This window comes from Panthera tigris, chromosome E1, assembly GCF_018350195.1.
Source record: "Panthera tigris isolate Pti1 chromosome E1, P.tigris_Pti1_mat1.1, whole genome shotgun sequence".
Lineage (NCBI taxonomy): Eukaryota > Metazoa > Chordata > Mammalia > Carnivora > Felidae > Panthera > Panthera tigris.
In genome coordinates this window covers 1,587,203-1,608,162 of record NC_056673.1, presented here as the reverse complement: position 1 = coordinate 1,608,162, position 20,960 = coordinate 1,587,203, and the positions used below count along the sequence as shown (strand labels likewise).

At 55.7% G+C, this 20,960-nt stretch overlaps 1 protein-coding gene across 2 annotated transcripts; it reads right to left on the bottom strand.

The window, feature by feature from the left end:
• Window positions 1-694: 694 nt before the first annotated feature.
• Window positions 695-19,416, bottom strand: LOC102956408 (SLP adaptor and CSK interacting membrane protein). Of its 2 annotated transcripts, none has more exons than XM_007091638.3 (5): window positions 19,333-19,416; window positions 7,892-8,015; window positions 5,818-5,881; window positions 2,620-2,693; window positions 695-846 (listed from the first exon to the last, which is right to left on the bottom strand). In XM_007091638.3, exons 1-5 carry the CDS (start codon window positions 19,351-19,353, stop codon window positions 695-697), a joined length of 435 nt encoding a protein of 144 aa, XP_007091700.1. In that variant the 5' UTR covers window positions 19,354-19,416. The 2 variants fall into 2 exon arrangements, with proteins under 2 accessions (XP_007091700.1, XP_042822866.1); XM_042966932.1 differs by lacking the exon at window positions 19,333-19,416 and adding an exon at window positions 18,711-18,784.
• Window positions 19,417-20,960: the final 1,544 nt, after the last annotated feature.

The following is a 20,960-nucleotide window of genomic DNA, read 5'->3' as shown; positions in this document are numbered from 1 at the left end:
GAAGGCCACATGTGTCTTTGTGGACTGTCACACGTTACCGGGAAGCACAAATCTGGGTGAGCACCTGAACCTCCGCGGTCCTCCCGGCCCACGTCACGGTGGGGGGGGGGCGGGCGCTGGGGTGTGGGGTGTGTGTAGGTGGGGACAGTTCTCAAGAACAGAAAGCACCACTCACCCTTGAAGAGCCTGCCGGGTGTGATGTAGTAACCTGCACGCAGGAGCACTCAGCCGGAGCACTCGGTCGGATCTCCCACCCACGGCCCTGGGTGTGGCAGCCGGGTGGGCCCGTGGGGCCCAGCCGGGGATGAGAGCCCGGGTGTTCTGCAGAGTCCAACACCAAGAGCTGGGATCGCTTAGAACCGAACAAGAGAAGGGGAGGCGGGTGGGGGGGGGGTCAAGAACGGGGTGGATTATCACGAGTAGGAGCCACGGAACCCCAGGGGCACCCCTCAATAGTAGCTGGAGGCCTGACCGCCCCGGGCCTCCAGGGCAGAGCTGCGGCCCCTCTCCTCTGGGAGGTCATGTGGCCGCTGATGCCTCTCCGTCGAAGCCTCAGGAAATGTTTATTTTACACAGCTGCGCCACGTTACCGCCAGCTCTGAGGATCCCGTTACCGAAGGGCTTCCGTTCTCGATTGGCGTATAGTCCTCCGCGCGAACCCTCCTCAGCTCGCCGGAAAGAAGGGACGGGTGTTTCAGAAGTGACGCTTCTCCATATTTGCGGGGATTTCGACATCATCATAATCATCTAGAGGCTCGATGTAGCTCGGGATGGAGAGGGTCTTATTTCTAACCTTATTGACCAGCGAGTATGTGGCCGGCGGCTGGCTCGGGGTGTCCTGTGGGACTAGAGCACACGAAAAGGTCCTTGCAGGCCAAGCTGCTGTGTGTTGTCACATATATATAAAAAGACGGAGACAGTGCACGTGGGGGAGGGACAGAGAATCCCAAGAAGGCTCCGTGCTGCCAGTGCAAAGCCGTACGCGGGGCTTGAACTCACGAAACCGTGAGATCATGACCTGAGCCGAAACCAGAAGTCGGACGCTCAACTGGCTGAACCACGCAGGCGCCCCCATATGTATTTTTGACCCAGTGACTCAGCATGATTTTCATGGGCTTGGGTGGTCTGGCTACTTCCTGGTGGGCCAGCTCCCCATTTGATGGGGGACACTGTTGTACAGACAGGACACCGTCTCGGGATCAGCCGAGTGGGTGAATGGCAGACGGCAGTCAGACGCCCTGGCTCCCACGTCCCCCTGCCTGAGCCCGCAAAGCAGAAGTGCAGATGGCACGCTGACCCGAGCCAGTCCCCGAATGAGCACGGTCATGGGAGACCCTCATTCTCACGAGGAAGTGATACGAAGCTTATTTCCTTTTTGGCACATCCCTCACAGTGACTTAGTGTTTTCCAGGACATTCCATGATTGCTCGGGCACGAATCTCTGCTCAGAAGGGACAGCGGGGTTTGCAAAAGGTAGAATGAGTGAAGAGGGAACACGTAGCAAAAGCCCCAAGGTGGCCGCGGGAAGGAAGACGAAACGGCAGCTAGACCTCAGACCCTCAGATGGGGTCGCCGCGGCCTCTGCCGCGACTCTGTCTTTCCCAAGAGGACCTGAGAAGAAGACCGCCATCATTCCCTGCACAGCCCTGCAGTGAGACCCAAGTTCACATCCAGGCTCCAGCAGTCACTCCCTGTGTCGCCTTGGGTGAGACACTGAACTTCTGTGTGTCTCAGTGTCCCCATCTGTCAAAGGGGGATAATAAATGCGCCCGCCTCGTAGTGCTGTGGAGAGGCCGACAGGAGATCGTGCCTGTGAAGTGCGTCACACGGGCCCGGACACACGGGGGCTGCCCCATACATGTAAGCTATTATGTGTCCATTCGGTCAAGACCTGAATTGTCTCCTAACCTCCAGGCACCGTTCTTAGTGGCCGGTAAACCGTGGTGAGGAAGACGAGAGGCCCCTGTTTCCCGGAGTTTCTGTTCCAGGGGAGGAGAGACATCTTAAACACACGAGCAGCAGGTAAGTAAGACGAGGTCGGGTAGCTGCCTTAACGTTTCGAAAGGAAAGTTAGCGGGCTCACTTTAGAGAGGGCGGAGGGCAGTGGCCGCGTGGCAGTGGGTAGGATAAAGGGCACCACCACAGGGGCAGCTCGAGGAAGAACATTCCGGTCAAGGGAACCAGGCAGGGCTCTTCTGATGCAAAGTGGGGGAGTCCCGGTGACACCCCCCAAGTTCCTTCTTACTCGTGCTCCGAGCTGGGATTTGAATGTGAACGTACACATTGACCATCAGGAGCTTTGCTATTTGCTCTGCCCCCTTTTTAATTGATTTGTCTCTTTCAATTTTGTTAAACATTTCTTATTTATTTTTGAGCGACAGAGACAGAGCATAAGCAGGGGAGAGGTAGAGAGAGAGGGAGACACAGAATCCGAAGCAGCTCCAGGCTCCGAGCTGTCGGCACAGAGCCCGACGCGGGGCTCGAACCCACGAACCGCGAGATCGTGATCTGAGCCGAAGTCGGACCCTTCACCGACTGAGCCACCCGGGCGCCCCTGAGCTAAGACATTTAGATGAATTTGTTACCCTGCCCTGAGTGTCACCAGCAGCAGATACTTACGGGTGTGTTCTGGGAAGAGCAAACCCCTGGGCGGCAGAGGGGGTAACTGAACGGGTGAGTCATTAAGAACATTCCTGGGAAGACAGAAAGAGGAGGAGTCAGGGTGTGGTTTTGAGCGTGTCCGTCAGCCTACGAAAGGAAAACATCAGAAAACGGATGAACATTGAAACCTTCATTCCTAAAAGCTGGAGGCACTCCGTCCTTCTCTAGGTGTCGTACCCGTTTGTAAAGAAACTGTTTCCTCCAGCCCCGGGAACAGCTGGATTTGAGGGAAGGAAGGGACTTCGCTTGGAGCGCGTCCTCCTGGAATCCCCGGAGCTGGAGAGGGCGGGGGTGGGGGGTGGGGGGGGAGGTAAGTAGCAGGTGTGTTTTCATTTGCAAGATACACGTGTTCCTAACACTAACGGCACACACGGGGACGCACACGGCGCGTGACTGCCTGTTCGGTGCATCCTGCTGAGATGCCTGCATGTGGCCACCAGATGACATGAGAACGTTCGTGGCAGCGTGAACCCCAAGCTGGACCCTACCCAAATGCGCATCAGCCGCGGAGTGGATAAATTCATGAGGGCGAACCGTCTGCAACCACGCACGATGACGTGCACAGAAACGTTGACCAACAGGAGCCAAACCCTAGATAGCGTGTGCTGGCTGATTCTATTGCTTAAATTTTTGTTAAGTTTATTTATTTTGAGAGAGACAGAGTCAGCATGAGCAGGGGAGGGGCAGAGAGAGAGAGGGAGAGAGAGAGAATCCCAAGCAGATTCCTCACTGTCCGTGCAGAGCCCGATGCGGGACCTGAACTCACCAACCACGAGATCGTGACCTGAGCCAAAACCAAGAGTCAGATGCTTAACCAACTGAGCCAGCCAGGCGCCCCTGGCTGATTCCATTTCTAGAAAGCATAAAAACAAGAAAAAACTAGCCTTTCCTATTTCTGAGAGTGGCTATCTTTGGGGTATGGTGGCTGGAAGGGAATATAAGTCACTGAGGAACTGGTGATTCTGTTTCTTGATCTGGGCCCTGGCCACCTGGGTCTGTCCAGTTTGTGGAAATTCACTGAGCCCTGCTTGACTTCGTACACCTTTCTGCATTCGTATCATACTTTGGTAAGAAGGTCCAACAAAGACCACAGGGGAGCCTCTTGGCCTAGACCCACGATCCCCTCCATGTGCTCTGACCTCCAAACTGGAAGAGATTGTTCTCAGCCAAGTTTTGGCCCCCTGTATGTGGTTGAGCGCCCCTGGGGGTGCACAAGCCTGTTGGGATATGTGGACAAGGGTCTGTGTGGCAGGAGCTCCGTTAGTGGCCTCTGTCCACCCCTCGTGGCTGCTCCCAGGAGAGGAGGGAAGTTGATCTGCCTTTGGGAAGAACCTTCTTCTCCCACTGTCTCCTCCAGAGCCAGCCTGACTGCAGAAAACACACATTGTGCTCGAGTCTGTGCTGTTCAGAGAAAGGGGCTGCCCCACACGGGTGACCTGAGGTTCTCCAGGCTGCGCCCTGCATCGGAAAGTTTGCCTGGTTTTGAACTAGCAAATGCCCTTGCCGGTGGATAAGAGCCCCATTGTGCCACGCCGGGTTTATTCTCATTAAAGGCAATATTTTGTTACTTACCTGCGTGACACATTTGTCTTACTCCTCAAGGGGGTCAGAATTGGTGGGGAAGAGGTCTATTATTTGCTGGATCCACAACAAAAGTCACTCTAGGAAAGTACAAATTTCGGGGCGCCTGGGTGGCTCGGTCAGTTAAGCATTCGACTTCAGCTCAGGTCATGATCTCATAGTTGATGGGATCGAGCCCTACATCAGTCTCTGTGCTGACAGCTCAGAGCCTGGAGCCTGCTTCGGATTCTGTGTCTCCCCCTCTCTCTGGCCCTCCCCCGTTCATGCTCTGTCTCTCTCTGTCTCAAAAATAAACATTAAAAAAAATAAAAAAGAAAAGCACAGATTTTGTTTCAGACAACGCATTACATTCCAAAGAAAGGACTGGACCTTGAGCAGCACCTGGCCCTTAACCTCTAAGCTCTCGGATTATCTTTCCTGATGGTAGTGTCTGTATACCTGAGCCTGCGTTCAGCTAGATGGTCTTTGCTAACAAGGTGACTGCTGGTGAATGCCTGCTTGTGTTTGCCTGGGGCCCCGGGTCATGCGGTATATCGGCTTGGCCTCTGAAAGGGCCTGGGGATTGAGTAGCTAAAGTGGGTCGTGTGGGCGCTCTGTTGCCTGTGTGACTGACCCCCCCGTAAAAACCCTCGGTGACTCTCTCTGGCGATGCTTTGCATGTGGTGCCGCACATCCATGCTTGGAGAATGAAGCATGGTGCACCAGCAGAAGAGTCCTGGAAGCTTCCGCTTGGTTGCCCCTGGGGCTCCACCCTGTATGTGCTTTCCCTTTGCAGAGTTGACTCTGTACCCTTCTACGGTAATAACCCGTAACCGTGACCGTTGTAGCTTTCCCGGATCCTGTGAGCGCTTCTCGTGAATCGTCAAGCCTAAAGGTGATCTTGGGGACTCCCGACACAGCAATCATAAAAGCTCCAAAGAGATCACAAAATGCAACAGTAAAGCCAATGGCATAGTTTCGTTAGGCACACAGCCTCGAGAGGACTACACTGGTGGGCCATCTGAAGGAAAGGAGGGTAGGGGTGCCTGGCCGGCTCAGTTGGTGGAGCCTACAATTCTTGATCTCAGGGTTGTGAGTTGGAGTCCCACCCCGGGTGCAGAGATTACTTAAAATCTTGAGAGAAAGAAAAGGAAGGAGGGAAGGGGGAGAGAGAGAGAGAGAGAGGGAGAGAAAGAAGAAGGAAAGAGAAAGAAATAGAAGAAAGACGGAAGGAGGAAAGGGGGAGAGAAAGAGGGAGAGAAAGAAAGAGGAAGAAAGACAAAAGGAAGGAAAGAAAGAAAAAAGAAAGGGTAGACCTAACCCCGAGGGGTGGGCCCAGCACACACAGCCTGACCTGTGACCTCTACCAAACTAGACCAGACAAAGACAACCGGGAGAGCAGAGCCTCGGAGGGTGCCCTGCAGCCCCAAAGCTCCAAGACCCCTCCCCGGAGGGCGGGGCATTGGCAGACAAGACGGCTCCGGGCTGCGCAGGTGCAGTGGGCTCCTCCCCCAAAGAGACAAGCAGGTGCACGGGCGCACGTGACCAGGCGGCTCTCAAAGCTGCACCTTGCGCGGGGCGGGGGGCTGTACTTACTCATACGTTTTCTCTTCGTCACTTTGCCCTCTTCCCAAAGGCTTGGCAACGTCCCACCTCTTGCCTAAGGGACCAAATAGGCATTAATGATCATCTGGGAAGAATCAGCAGAAGGTGTGACTGTTAGAAGTCCGGAGACATCGGGCGTGTGCAGGGCAGGTGAGGGAGGAACCACCGGGGAGAGACAGACTTGGGGGCCCAGGGCTGGCGGGCGGTGGAGACTGGCTTGGACGCGGGCCTTCTGACCACAAGCCCTTGCCCAGGCCGCCCGGCGCGGGGCCCCGCTTGTCTCCCCCTGGCTTTCAGAAACATCCCTGGGACGGGTAACCAACTGTGTGCTGGGGAGGAAGCGAGAGGAAGACCGGGGAAGAAGTTTGCAACCGGGCCGTGCTAGACGAACACGTCATTGTTCATTTTTTTTTTTTTTTGGTAAACATTTATTTATTTTTGAGACAGAGAGAGCATGAACAGGGGAGGGTCAGAGAAAGAGGGAGACACAGAATTTGAAACAGGCTCCAGGCTCTGAGCTGTCGGCACAGAGCCCGACGCGGGGCTCAAACTCACTGTGAGATCATGACCTGAGCCAAAGTCGGACGCTTAACCGACTGAGCCCCCCAGGCGCCCCGATTGTTCATTTTTTAACCTGCGTGGTAATAGTGGTGGCTTAAGGTCCAAGAGAACAGGCCAGGTTTTGTTCAGGGTCCTACTTCGTCTGTGTCCAACATTTCAAGAAGGCAGATGGACAGAGGACTATAGGAGGCAGAATATACTCTTTGTGTTAAAAAAAAACACAAAAAACAAAAAACCCACCACCACAAAAAGGGGCACCTGGGTGGGTCAATCAAGTAAACATTCGACTTTGGCTCAGGTCATGATCTCAGGGTTTGGGAGTTCAAGCCCTGGGTCAGGCTCTGTGCTGACAGCTCAGAGCCTGGAGCCTGCTTTGGATTCTATGTCTCCCTCTCTCTCTGCCCTACCCCACTCATTCTCTCTCTCTCTCCAAAATAAACATTAAAGAAATTTTTTTTTTAATCTATAAAACAACACAAAAACAACTGCTTACCATCAAGGGGTTGAGGGCAGAGAACATTGGACAGGAAGCCCAGTGGACCTAAGTTCTGGTCCCAACTCGGGCACCAAGTCCTGTGAGGCCTCAGTCAAGCCTCTTCCTCTCTGAACCTTAACTTTCTTATCTCTCAAACAGATGGACGAGGATGACAAGGTCTCACTCCTTGTGGAGCCCGGACCTTTCGGCGACCGGCGAGCAGGGTTCTGAGGCTGTCCCAGACGCCGTGGCAGGTCAGTGCCTTGGTGGCTGAGGGTGGCCTGCCCACACTGCCCTGGGGGATTGGTGCATTCACCATCCCTGGGTCACAGGGATGATGGGAGTTGGACGGCAAAGTGGAAACCCCCTTGGAGATGATGTTAAGTTAGTGGAAAGCCTCCACGAAGGTGGAGGGTGCCAAGAACCTGGGGCCAAGGCAGCTGTTGTTCTGGGAGATTCAGAGTCTGACCTTAGAGAAGGCAATGGTGGTGGCCAGCGTGTCCATCGTGGACCGAGCCCGTATTTCATGCCTCAAGAAAGTCTTTTTTTTTGTTTTTTTAGAAAACTGCTTCATTGGGGAATGATTGACCCAGAAAAGGCTGTGCGTATCCAGTGTATACAACACGTGTACCACTCGATGTGATTGGAACTGAGACAGCCTCTGACATTCTCTGGACTCGTGCTGTCTTCTGAGTCCCAAAGGTGAGAGCAGGGCCACGGTGGAGAGAGAAAGCCGTGGAGCAGCGTGTGCCTTCTCACAGGTTCTGCCCTCACCCACACCCTGGGGGCCCCAAGAGTTCCTGAAGATTAGTTAGCCTCCCTCCCTTCGCCATGCAGATGGGGAAACCGAGGCCCAGACATGCAAGTTAGTGGCAGGGCTAGGCTCAGACCCAGAATACATGATTCTTAATGCAAAATTCAGCCTATTCAGGCCCAGAACTATGCTTTCTGCCCTGAAGAAGCCCTAATGCCCAGATAACCACCCCAGCCCTCCCCGCCCTCCACCTGCCCAGGTGAGACCGCCATTACCTTGTCTAAGCAGCTGTCTACAGGCACAGTACAGGATGAGGGCCAGGCTCACGGACACAATGCAGATGGCCACAGCTAGGACGGCCCAGAAATTGTCCCTCAACCAATCCATCGTGATGGGACCCTGAGAAGAACGGAGACAGAGGAATATGAGACGTGAACGGGGCATCTGGGGGGGGGGCGTTGTCTACCACGTTTTGGGGATACCTCTGCTTAGGGGTCAGGCAGGTGATGGCGTAGACGAACCCTGCCCATCAGCAACTGGGAGCCCTCAGGCGAGGCCCTTAATCTCCTCCGAACTCCGTGCGTCCTCATATGTGGCACGGGAGTGACCCGTCTGCCACTCCCCAGGGGAGCCACGCGCACGGAGATCAGAGATGTACAGGAATTTGGGGGCTGGAAGCTGGCCAGCTCGGGAAGCAAGCAGAGAAGTCTGGCAGGAGCAGATCGTAAGTGTTCTCAAGACAGAAAAGAAAGAGTGACGTTGGCTGTGGTGGCGGGCATTTCGCGATACAGTGAAACCTTGGATTGCGAGTACCTTGTTCTGAGAGCATTCCACAAGGTGAGCTAACGTTTCTAATACGCTTTAAAAATTTTTTTTAATGTTTATTTATTTTTGAGAGAGAGACAGAGTGCGAGCGGGGGGAGGGGTAGAGGGAGAGGGAGACCCAGAATCCGAAGCAGGCTCCAGGCTCCGAGCTGTCCGCACAGAGCCGGACTTGGGGCTCGAACTCACAGACTGTGAGACCATGACCTGAGCCGAAGTCGGACGCTCAACCGACTGAGCCCCTCAGGCGCCCCTCCGTTATTTCTCATGGGGAAATTTGCTTTGATACACAATTCCTACGGATTACAAGCGTGTTTCCAGAACGAACTATGCTCTCAAACCAAAGTTTTACCATATACGAGTGTATCCAGTCAACACGTTGTGCATTTTAAACTTCCACGGTGTTATTAAGTCAATTATACCTCAGTGACGCTGGGGAAGAAAGAGAGGGAAAAAAAGCCAACGGTAAGAGTGCAGAAAGTGTGAGGCTTGTTAGAAAGTCCCCGTGGGAGGATGTCTAGTACTAATGTTCAGTCTGAAGCTGTTGCCTGTACCGTGTTGGAAGTCAATTGCACAATAAAAGCTTGTAAGAGCAGAGCCTGGGGACTAATGACATGTGTGCTGTGGTTTCCCAACCAGGGATGACGTACAGACAAGTAGGACAGACAGCAGGTGCCGGGCCCCAGGCGATTGTGGGATGCCCTCGTAGGAGGAGCCTCCAGGAATGCAGGGGCTTTGCGGGAGGAGCGGGGCTCCCCTCATCCAAAGCGTGGGCGCTTTGCCTGTTCGTCTGGCTACTAAAGGAAAACGTGATCCTTGAGACCTGGCATATTCTGGGTGTGTGAGAATCAACTTCCTGTGTCATCACTTAGCCAGTGGAAACTCACGCGTGTATTTTCATGTACAGCCCTTTCCAATTCATGCTTTTGAGTGATGTTAGTATTAACGATATAAACAGGGACCCAGGCAGAGGAACAGGGACAAGGTTAGGGCTGCTAAGGCCATTGTTCCTACAAAACCATCGGACTTGGCTTACTATTTATTAGTTATTTATTTATAATTAAAACATTTTTTATTGTTTATTCATTTTTGAGAGACAGAGCGTGAGCAAGGCAGGGGCAGAGAGAGCAGGAGACACAGAATCCGAAGCAGGCGCCAGGCTCCGAGCCGTCAGCACAGAGCCCGACGTGGGGCCCGAACCCACGAACCGTGAGATCATGACCTGAGCCAAAGTCGTACGTTGAACCGACTGAGCCACCCAGGTGCCCGTTGGCTTACTATTTAAACACGTGTTTGTATTAATGGCAGAGTGTCCTCATTTATTACGTTGTTCTATTATAATTTGGATTTTCAGTCCCCAGCTTCGTTTCTTTGGTGAAGGTTGGCTTGATCGAACACGTTTTTGGCTATTCATCAGGTTACATGGCGCGAAACCAAGCGTGTGTAACTTGTACACGCGTTATCTGCAGCTCTTTGGCTCAGCTCTCCGCTCAGCGCCATTTATCCACGGTGATAGATGTGCTGGGGATTCTCTCTTCAAAGACAGACGTGTCGGCCGGCCAGGTAGCCCACCCAGGTGTGCACTCAGGAGAGGCTGTGCTGTAGATCCCCTTTTCAGGATGCACAGAAGAGAGCAACAGAGGCACACGAAGAAGGGGGAAAAGGGAAAGTGTGGAGACTGGAGGCTTGGCTCTCAGGAGGACCCTGTGAAATGTGGTTTTGCAGGGCCCGGTGAGGCCATAGGGCACTGGACTTAAGAAAATGCCACATATCTGAGGGTGGACTCTTTGTTTAATACACGTAATTGGAACCTGACCTTCTTTAGCTCTGGGGGTGGAAGGAAGGAAGGAAGGAAGGAAGGAAGGAAGGAAGGAAGGAAGGATGAAAGGAGGAGGAAGGAAGGAAGGAGGAAGGAAGGAGGAAGGAAGGAGGAAGGAAGAAGGAAGGAGGAAGGAAGGATGAAGGGAGTAAGAAGGGAGGAAGGAGGAAGGAAGGAAGGACGGAAGGAAGGAAGGAAGGATGCAGGGAGTAAGAAGGGAGGAAGGAAGAAGGAAGGAGGAAGGAAGGAAGGAAGGAAGGAAGGAAGGAAGGATGAAGGGAGGAGGAAGGAAGGAAGGAGGAAGGAAGGAAGGAGGAAGGAAGGAAGGAAGGATGGATGAAGGGAGTAAGAAGGGAGGAAGGAAGGAAGGACGGAAGAAAGGAAGGAAGGATGCAGGGAGTAAGAAGTGAGGAAGGAAGAAGGAAGGAGGAAGGAAGGAAGGAAGGATGGATGAAGGGAGGAGGAAGGAAGGAAGGAGGAAGGAAGGAGGAAGGAAGGCAGGCAGGAAGGAAGGATGAAGGGAATAAGAAGGGAGGAAGGACGGAAGGAAGAAAGAAGAAGGAAGGAGGAAGGAAGGATGAAGGGAGTAAGAAGGGAGGAAGGAAGGAGGAAGGAAGGAAGGACGGAAGGAAGGAAGGATGGAGGGAGTAAGAAGGGAGGAAGGAAGGAAGGATGGACAGATGGATGAACAGACAGAATATTCTCCCCCCCCATTTTCTCATTCTCTCTTCTCATACTCAAATGTGCATCTCCTTGTTCTTTTGTCTAGTTTGTCCTCCATATTTTCTACCTTTTCTTTTTTCTTAATCTTGAAGGATTTCTCCAAAAAGCAACTAAACATACTCTTTAGGGCTATAAAAGTAAACACCAGGGCGCAAGAGTTCAAAGCTGTTGCATCCGAGAGCACAACGGGGTGGAAGGATGGACGTGGGGGGACAGGGGGCTGCAATTTTCTGCCGTGAATCCTCCGAATCACTTGATTTTTATTTGTTTTAATTTTATTATTCTTATTATTATTATTCTTATTATTATTTTTAAACCATGTGTATTTACTGGGACGCCTGGGTGGCTCAGTTGGTTGAGTGTCCGACTTTGGCTCTCGGTTCAGGAGTTCGAGCCCCACATCGGGTTCTCTGCCGTCAGCCTGTCAGCACAGAGCCCACTTCAGGTCCTCTGTCCCCCTCTCTCTGCCCCTCCCCTGCTTGCCCTCTCCCCAGAAAGTAAATATTAAAAAAAAACCTGTGTATTTACTTGAATAAAAATTAAAAAAAACCAACCCAGTCAATTAACTGTCTAGCGTAGCTCCCATGAAAAGCTCCTCCTCCGATTTCAAGTTCAAAGAAGTTTCCTTCTCCTCAGTTCCCCGGAGAAGCAGGGAAGAAGGATGATGTCAGAAAAGTGAAACCTGGGTCACTTTTGAGAACCACGCAGTGGATGCATATCTTGCAGTTCTGTTCTTACAAACGTGTGGCATGGCTTTGCTTTGCTAGCCGATGTTTCTTCCTTTTTTTTTTTTTTAATGTTTATTTATTTTTGAAGGAGAGTGCGAGCAGGGGAGGGGCAGAGAGAGAGGGAGACCCGGAATCCGAAGCAGCTCCAGGCTCCGAGCCGTCAGCACAGAGCCCGACCTGGGGCTCGAACCCACGAACTGTGAGATCGTGACCTGAGCTGAAGTCTGATGCTCAACCGACTGAGTCCCCCAGGCGCCTTGCCAGCAGATGTTTGGAGTGTGATCCGTGCACACGCAGCCTGCAGGTGCTTTCATCTGTCCGCTAACTGCGTCCTTGAGCGGCCCGCCCAAGGTCACCCGGCAGGAAGGAGGCTGAATGCTCTCCCTCTAGGTGCCAGTCCTTCCTTGCTGGTGTCCGTACGATGCCCGGGTCATCGGGGACAGGCCCAGCGGGGTTCGGGACGCCTTCCTTTAAGGAGCACAGCCATGGTGGTGAGACGGTGGGGGCCACGGGACTCCCCAGGATGAAGGATCGGGGCCCACAAGTGGGAATAAGAGTCCCAAGTTCCCCCACAGCCCAGGGCCAGACAAACAGCACTGCTCTGAGACGCCTTCTCCGCAGAACCCAGACGAGCTTGTCTTTCTGGGACAGGGCGGCTGAGTGAGAAGGGTCCCGAGAGAACCCCGTCCTGTCCCCGCTGGGTGTCCTCTGGGCTCCAGGCCGGCTCAGTGGCCGTGGTGCTGCCCGAGAGGGGACACGGACGGGCTCTGGGCAGCGACGGCGGGGATCCAGCCCGCGGGGAGCGGGTGCAGGTGGCCGGCGGGACCGAGCTCACGCCCCGCAAAGTGTGGGAGCTGAAGGCCACCTGTGTCGGCCGCCCGGACGGGACCATGGGGCGCAGGCCTCCCCGGAGCTGAAGCGCGGGGCCCAGGGCGTCGGCCACCAGCCCGCAGACGCTGCGGGGCCTCTCGAGGGACCTCTCGGGCCTGGCGTGGAGTCTCCACCCAAAACCGCAAAGTACCTCAGCAGGAAAGGCCACTGGTGGGAGACTCCCCGTGGAGAAACGTCTGTCTGGCTGTCCTCGGCGCAGGGTGGGGTGCAGGGGTGCGGAGGCGGCCCCCACCCCTTCCTCCACTCACTCCCACTGGGGCAAAGTGAGCGGCTTTGAGTCAGAAACCGAAGCTTTGCAATGAGCCACGTTTTACCAACTGTGCTCAGCAATCGAAAGTAACTTAAAAGTTTTGGAATCGGACTAAAGCGTCTTTGGGGTGGCCGCCCCCCCACTGGGGCGAGAGGGGAGCCCCCCGGGCAGGGGCAGGAGCACAGGGGCATACAACAGCAGGAGTGCGGGGCCTGTCACGAGTCCCGGACACCACCGTCACGGAGCTAGAAATCCAAGCGTGGGCAGGGCTGTGTCCACCCCCAGGACGTGCCACTGCCTGGTTCTGTGGGCCTCTAGAGGCCCCTTCCTCCGTCTCCGAGCCCCGCGGGGTGGTTCCTCCGTAGCCACGTCTCCCTCTGAGCTCCTCCCCCGCCTCCTCCTGCACGCGGACGACCCGAGCTGTCTGTCTGTCTGCCCCGTGTCAGAGACTCTGATTTAACTGACCTGCGGGACCCGTGGGGCCTGGCCCTTGGGGGGTTTGTTTCTTTGTTGTAATAAAAATTTCCAGATGAGTCTAATACACGGCGGGCCGAGGTTGAGAACCGGTGATCTACACGTTATCTCTTAATCCTGATGATGACCTTCCCCGAGTGGGTGGTGTTAGTTCTCACGCTTCGTTTGCAGGTGAACAACTTGAACTCAGAGAGGTTAAGCGATTTGCTCAAGGTAACACAGCCAGCAAGGGACTAGCTAGGATTTCAGCTCAGGGCAGTCTGACGCCAGGCCGTGTGGTCATTTTACCCCATGAGGCTGCCGCCAAGCTGGTAAATGTTTCTTTTCATAACAGAACTGAAAGCGGAACCCTCGTTCAAGAGCTTCCAGCACGGGCAAGACCTCAGCCTTCAGCCGTGCCCTGTTCGGCGTAATTACAACCGCGGTAGGAAAATGCGTCTCAGAAAAGTCACCCTCACCGTGTGCTACCCGGTGCCCTACGCGCCCCTCTCATTCAGTCCCCTGCACGGCGGCTTGTGGTTACCACCCCGTTTTACAGATAAGACCATGGGAGCTCAGAGATCGAAACTACTGGCCCAGGGGCACGGAGCCAGTGAGCGGGAAAACCAGAAACCAAACCCAGGTCTTTGGGACTCCAGGACCCTAACTCGCGACCCCCAAACGGGGGCTCTGGGAAATGTGTGAAAGCACAGATGCCAGTCCCAGGCCCCTTCTCTGCCCCCAGTTCTGATCTGTAGGTCCAGTGTCGGACTCGGGATCAGCATTTTTAACAAGCGCTCCAGTGGTGGGGGGCGGGGGGGCTCAGCCTCCGGGTGGGACGGACGTCCGTCGGGCCAGTTGGCAGAGCCCCCCAGCTGGGGCAGGTGAGGGAGCCCCACAGTCACAGGCGGTAGCAGCACTGGTGGGAGAGGGAAAGGCACCAAAAAAGCCCCCGAACCAAATGCCCGAGATGCTTCTCGTAATGCCCCAAATTCCATCATCGACAAGTCACTTCTCTGCCAAGTTCCCCGCTCTCCCCACTTCCTCTCCATTCAAACTCATTTGCCTAGGTGTGCCAGACTCTGAGGAAGAGAAACTGATTTTTACTAGGGTGTGAATGACTTCCTTGGGTCCTCAGGGCACTGGGTTCCTTTCTTGAATTCCCTCAGGCATTGGCCAGAGCAGGGGCATCCTAGGATCTTGTCCAGAGTCCTCAGAGGATATAACCGAATGCGATTTAGGAACAAAGACCGTCTTATCCAGGCTTCCTCCTCCTGCTAGTCACCTAGTCACCCCCCCCCCCATCTCAGTGCTCTTTGCTCCCTCTTCCCCTTTCTCCTTAGTCATCCTGCCCTCAGGACAGACTCTGAATCTCATTCACACTGCGACCTCCGTAACTGATAACAGCTTAAGTGTGTGTGGGGGTGGGGGAGGTGCTCCACCGTCAGGGTGATGAAAACCCAGAAGGCAAGAGAAGCTGGGACACTGAGGCCGAGGAAAGGTTGCCTCCACCGGGGCTGGGTGCTGGGCAGGGGCGGGGGAGGCAGACCCGTGCGTGAGCCCACGTCCCGTGACTCCGGCGGGTTACCGGACGTTTGTCCCCGGCGGTCCACACTGGCGAGTCAGCTCCGCCACCCAGAGCGGGGCCCGTCTCTCTGCCACTGTCTCCGTCACCTGGAACGCAGTAGGCGCCCGGTGCGGGTCTGCGAGCACATGAACGTGACTGCCGCCTCTCTCCCGGCCCTACAGGTGCGCTCCGCCTCCGATGATGCAGGCGGGAGGGCGGTTTGGGGTCTGCCCCCTAACCGTCCAGCCGCCTGGCCTGGCCTGGCCTCGCCACCCGCCACCGGCTCCGCACCCGCCACCGGCCGCGGGCATCGGGCGCTGCCCGGGAAGCCGAGACCCTGCCCGCCTGCGCGGGTTTCTCTGCCTTCCTCCCATGACGCACATCCTCGCCCTCGCCGCGGGGGAGGCACTGAGGCCAGGCACCCACCCGGCCCGGCTCTCACTTCCCCAAAAGGCATTTCCAGGGAGTCGGCGACAGAAGTCCCAGTCCAACCCCCTCTGGGAATTCTGGAGACTGGCTTGATTCCACACTCGCTTCTTCCTGGGTTTTTTTTTCGTGTTTTTTTTTTTTTTTTTTTTTTTTTTTAACCAAATTCTGTAGCGTAAGAAATAGCTTAGGACATGAGAGCCATGCATTCGTCCACATGCAGGACACGTCTCCGGAAACGTCTCTCTGACCCCTGAGGAGCTCCAGCATTTTCGCCCCTAATCCAGCCTCGCTCGTGAAAAGTACTGGGTGTGAGGCCCCTGTGTTTCTTTCAAGACCCACGCTACTGCTCAAGTCCTGCGTGATTGAAAAACTCGACTTTTTCTCACGAGAAAGGAATGATCTGAAGTAGTCATGAGTCCCAAAAGGTGGGGAGAACGTGTGTGTGTGTGTGGGGGGGCGGGGGGATGGGGTTCTAGGAGGCTGGAGAGGCTTCGGGGAAGTTTCCATGGGACGAGGCAGGTCGCACGCAGCTCTGCGGGAGGATGGGGCCCCGCCCCTTGCTCCTGCCTGGAGTTAGGGCTTCCAGCCTAATCCCCTTGGCCGAGGCCAGCCCTGCCCGAGACCACGAGGCTGTGGGGCACCTGCTGGGTCTCAAAGACTTAGCGTGGGGGCGCCTGGGTGGCTCAGTGGGTTGGACGTTCGACTCTTGATATGGCTCAGGTCATGATCTCATAGAGCATGAGATCAAGCCCCACGTCGGGCTCTGTGCTGACAGCGTGGAGGCTGCTTGGGATTCCCCATCCCTCCCCCCTCTCTGCCCCTCCCCTGCTCTCTCTCTTCCAAAATAAATAAACAAACGTAAAAAGAAAAATGCTTAGTGTGGAAGGAAGAACATAAAAGATCTCATTAGTTAACGTTTATATGGATTATGTGCGGGAAGGATGTTTTTGATGTGTTGGGTTCAGTGCAATGTGTTATTAAAATTAACTTCAGCCTTCTTCCCCCTTTCTTTCAATTCTTCTCCCTTCTGCCCCGCTCACGCTCGGATTCTTAGCACCTGGGGGTGTCGTGTCATACGCACTGACCCCAGCCCAAGACAAGTAAAACCGTGTACCGACAGAACGGAATTCGACAGAGGAATGGGAAGACAGGCTGGGATGTTCGCGCAGTGAGACCCCATCCAGAAACGTAAAACGCGGATTCCCAATGCCCAGGACAGCACAGATGATGAGTCCTGGACACAGGAAATGAAAGAGGCAAGGTGTAGACTGTTGCCCAACGTGTTGACTGTGCATCTGAGACAGACACGTTTCCCTGGTGTTAATTATACCTCATTAAACAATTTCAAGAAAGAATGAGCCGTGCAGCCCTTGGGCCGGGCTCGTGTCCCGCGGGTTTCGTAACAGGACTCGACCCTGTTCATTCGTTCTCACCCATCATAGTGGGTCGCTCCACTGACATATCTTTCTGCCCGGACTTAGGAACTACACCCGGGGCGCCTGGGTGGCTCAGTCCCTTAAGCCTCCGACTTCGGCTCAGGTCATGATCTCAGGTTTGTGGGTTCGAGCCCCGCATTGGGCTCTGTGCCGACAGCTTTAGGTTCTGTGTCTCCCCCTCTCTCTGCTCCTCCCCCCACACACGTTCTGTCTCTCTCAAAAACAAACATTAAAAAAAATTAAAAAAAAGAAACCACGCCTATATGCAAGCAAAAATTAAAAATGGTGAAGGGGCGCCGGGTGGCTCAGTCGGTGAAGCATCCGACTCTTGATTTCAGCTCAGGTCATGATCTCACGGTCGTGGGATCGAGCCCCACGTTGGGCTCTGCGCGGAGCATGAAGCCTGCTTGGGATTCTCTGTCCCCTTCTCTCTCTCTGCCCCTCCCTGGCTCCCACTCTCAGTCTCTCTCTCTCTCAAAAAAAAAAAAAAAAATCATCAACCTTGTTCTGGCGCAGCTGTGGTGAAACAGATCCTTCCACGTGACCGCTGACAGTGTATATAGATTTTGTTACAAGTTTTTAAGGGGCACCTGGCTGGCTCAGTCGGTGGAGCGTGTGACTCTTGATCTCGGGGTTGTGAGTTCGAGCCCCACGTTGGGTGTCGAGTCCGCTTCAATAAACAAACGAATGAACTTACCAAAAAAAAAAAAAAAGGTTTGTGCGGGGGAGCAAACAGTAACAACACACAGACATCTCCTCTGATTCCGTAATATCATTTCTAGTGAACCAGCCTCACCAGTAATCCAAAGGAAGTAAAATTTAAATGCAGAACTATGTTGGCTTTGGCGCAAATAAGCAGGGAGCAGGCAGCGTGGGACTGGGAGAAAATTGCACAAGGGCCCCTCGATGGGCTCGGATGAAGCAGTCAAGCGGTGGGGAGAAAACCCCGTGAAAAGCAGCCCCGGGGGGGAGCTTCGGGGCGCCCCCCTTCGCCAGAAGAGCCACACGCAGCCCGTGCGGACACCCCGGCCAGCCACCTGTGCGCGGGTCGCCCGCGCGTGTGGCCCGAGTCTGCCGGGACGAAGCACAGAGACCCCATCTCGGTTCCGTACGGAGGGAAAGACTCCTTTTCACCTCTACCACCCAGCCTCCCTGTGAAGCGTGAACGGAACACGGTTTCCAGACCTCACGCATCACGTCTTTCAAGAGCTCTGCTCCCCTTCCTGAGCAGGTGGCTTTTCGGGCGTCTCCGCGGCGTTCTATGTGTTGTGTCTGACTTCCGCAGAACCTTCCGGAATTGCGGAGCACTCAGGCTTCCTGAGTCATCCCCGGACGTCTGCAACCCAGAAGTCCTTCCTTGGGTCCAACCAAATTGTCTCGCGCCCTTGCTGGCCTTCTTGCTTGTTTGGTTCTGAGAGTGTGGGGGGGCCCCCTGGAGCCCCGTCACCTGCTGGCTGTCTGGCAGCGGCACTGGTGTGGTCAGTGGGTGGGGGTGACGGCAGCGAGGCCCGAATTTCCTGTACCATGTGTTCACGTCAGAACGAGACAACGGTGATGTTTCACAGTGTCGACGCCTGGGAAAAAACTAGAAGGCCAGACGCGAGGCTCTGCCATGGCTTTTCCCAAGTGGCGGAATGTGGGGCCATTGTTCCCCTATTTCTCTGGAGTTTTCCAGTTTTTTGAGGGCAGGAGGGGTGGAGGGAAGGGTCCTAAAGTGTAACAAGAAATGGGGCGCCTGGGGGGCTCAGTCGGTGAAGCGTCCGACTTCGGCTCAGGTCACGATCTCACGGTCTGTGAGTTCGGGCCCCGCGTCGGGCTCCGTGCCGACGGCTCGGAGCCCAGATCCTGCTTCGGATTCTGTGTCTCCCTCTCTCTCTGTTCCTCCCCTGCTCTCTCTCTCTCTCTCTCAAACATAAATAAAGATAAAACAAAAAACAATTAAAAACAAAACAGGAAGCCCCAGGCCTTGTCCTTACCACGCTCAGGGCAGGGCGCGGGAGCGGTTCTCAGGACAAGCGATGCGAGACAAGATAGAACTGGAAATACCACGAGGAGGCCTCGGAGGTCATTTCCCAGCGGGCAGCGGCCGTTCGCCACATGGGGATCTGACCCCGGGGCGCAGCCGAGCTCGACCCGCGGCCACGGGAACACACAGGATGCCTTACAGATCGCTAGACACGAGAGACGGGGGCACAGAGATGTCAAGGCTGCTGGAGTTCCAGGTTTTTCCTGCCAGAGTCCCAAGATGCAGCTCGAGACCCGCCTTGTCACCCCCTCGCCCACCCCGTCCCCGACGCAGACCCGTTCGGGTCTTCTCGCTTATCAGGCACCGAAAGTCGCCTTCAGAATCCAGAGAGGGGGAACCACCTGTGTACCGTTTATGCGTCTCTGTCCCCGTCCGGGTGTCATTTCAACCCGATGGGCAGGTTCCCCCGCCCCAACATACCCCCGGGAAATGGAGGCGCAGACGGGTGCAGGGATCTGAGGTCCCCCAGCCCGTGAGGGGCAGAGGGGACCCTCCGAGCCCAGCCGCGGACTGAGCTGCAACCCCAGCCCTCGCCAGGCGGCCGCTCGGGTGCCCCAAGCCCAGATGCTTACCTGGGTGGCGAGCGTGTCCATCTGCGAACGGCTGAGGGGACAGCAGGGGCCCGAGTGTGGTGGCTCAGGCACAGCTGGGGAGAGGCCTTCCTCACCCACAGGCTTCCCGCCCACCCCGGAGCAGTGAGCCCCAGCCAGACCACACTTCCCCTTCCTGCTCAGCCCTCGGGTGGGGGAGGCCCAGGCGCCCGCATGGCAGGCAGCCCACCCCCTTCCAGGGAAGCTGGTCCCGACGCTTCCAGGGGGCACGATCGCTTCCTGCGAGGCCCCGCCGAGGACCGACCTGGTCGTGGGGGGTCAAGCCCCGGGGGCGGGCTGGGCAGTGTGGCCGGGGCGGCCGCCGGGTCCCCGCACACCAGCCTGTCCGAGCGAGCATTCCCGGCTGCGGCAGCCTGGCCGGGAGCCCCAGAAGAGCGAGGACGCTGGTTCCCACCCCGAGACACCCCCGGCGAGCTTCCCGTGGGATGGACACTGGAGGACACTGTGGCCAAGCCTGGGGCTGCCGGCCAGCTTCTGTGGGGAGGCCGGGAGCCTGCTGCTCTGGGCCCCGGGCCCTGCTGGCCGTCCCGGCAGGGCCGGGTCCCCGTCAGCACGGGGACAGTCGCCAGGGGCGCCCACGACCGCTCACAACGGGGGGCCGGGGCAGGCAGCCGACCAACCATTTTGTTGACCTGACCCTTCTCGCTGAAACAAACAGCCTGGCGGTAAAAATAGCCACCCCGGTGCGCTGCGTCTGCCCGGCTGCCCGTGACCGTGACGGTACCCTGGGCTTTCTGGCACACGCTTACCCGCCGGCTTTCAGGAAACAAGACTCCTGATCTGCATGGTTTGCGAGTTTCCAGGATTTGGACAGTTGCCGCTCTGGCCGCTTTCCAGCCACCCCCAGGACAGTCCCTGGCTCGGCCTGGGTGGGGGCTGTCCGCATCTCCACTGGCCTGGCGGCCGTCACCCGCGCCTTTCAGCTCTGGGAGGTTACAGCCTGAGTCAGCTCCGGGGCCAGGGCAGGACTTGGAGCCCCGCGGCTGTCCGAGCGCAAAGTCTGTGCTCTTTCTTAGAAGGGTCGAGCCAAAGTGGGGCTGCTCAGAACCCCCCCTAAAGGCACATTTAAAATGATCTTTTGGGGGGCGCCTGGGTGGCTCAGTCGGTTAAGCGGCTGACTTCAGCTCAGGTCGTGATCTCGCGGTCCGTGAGTTCGAGCCCCGCGTCGGGCTCTGTGCTGACCGCTCGGAGCCTGGAGCCTGTTTCCGATTCTGTGTCTCCCTCTCTCTGCCCCTCCCCCGTTCATGCTCTGTCTCTGTCTCAAAAATAAATAAAGGTTAAAAAAAAATTTTTAAATAAAAATAAATAAATAAAATGATCTTTTGGGGGCGCCTAGGGGCTCAGTCAGTTCAGCGTCCGACTCTTGACTTCGGCTCGGGTCATGATCTCACAGTTCGTGAGTTCGAGCCCCGCATTGGTGCAGAGCCTGCTTGGGATTCTCTCCCTCCCTCTCTCTCTGCCCTTCCCCGCCCCTAAAATAAATAGATGAACACTAAAATATTGATCTTTTGGGAAGTGAACAGGTGCATCCTCTGACTCCTCGGTTTGCGTCCCGCTGACTCACCAGTAAGTGGTTTCAGTTGCGTTCG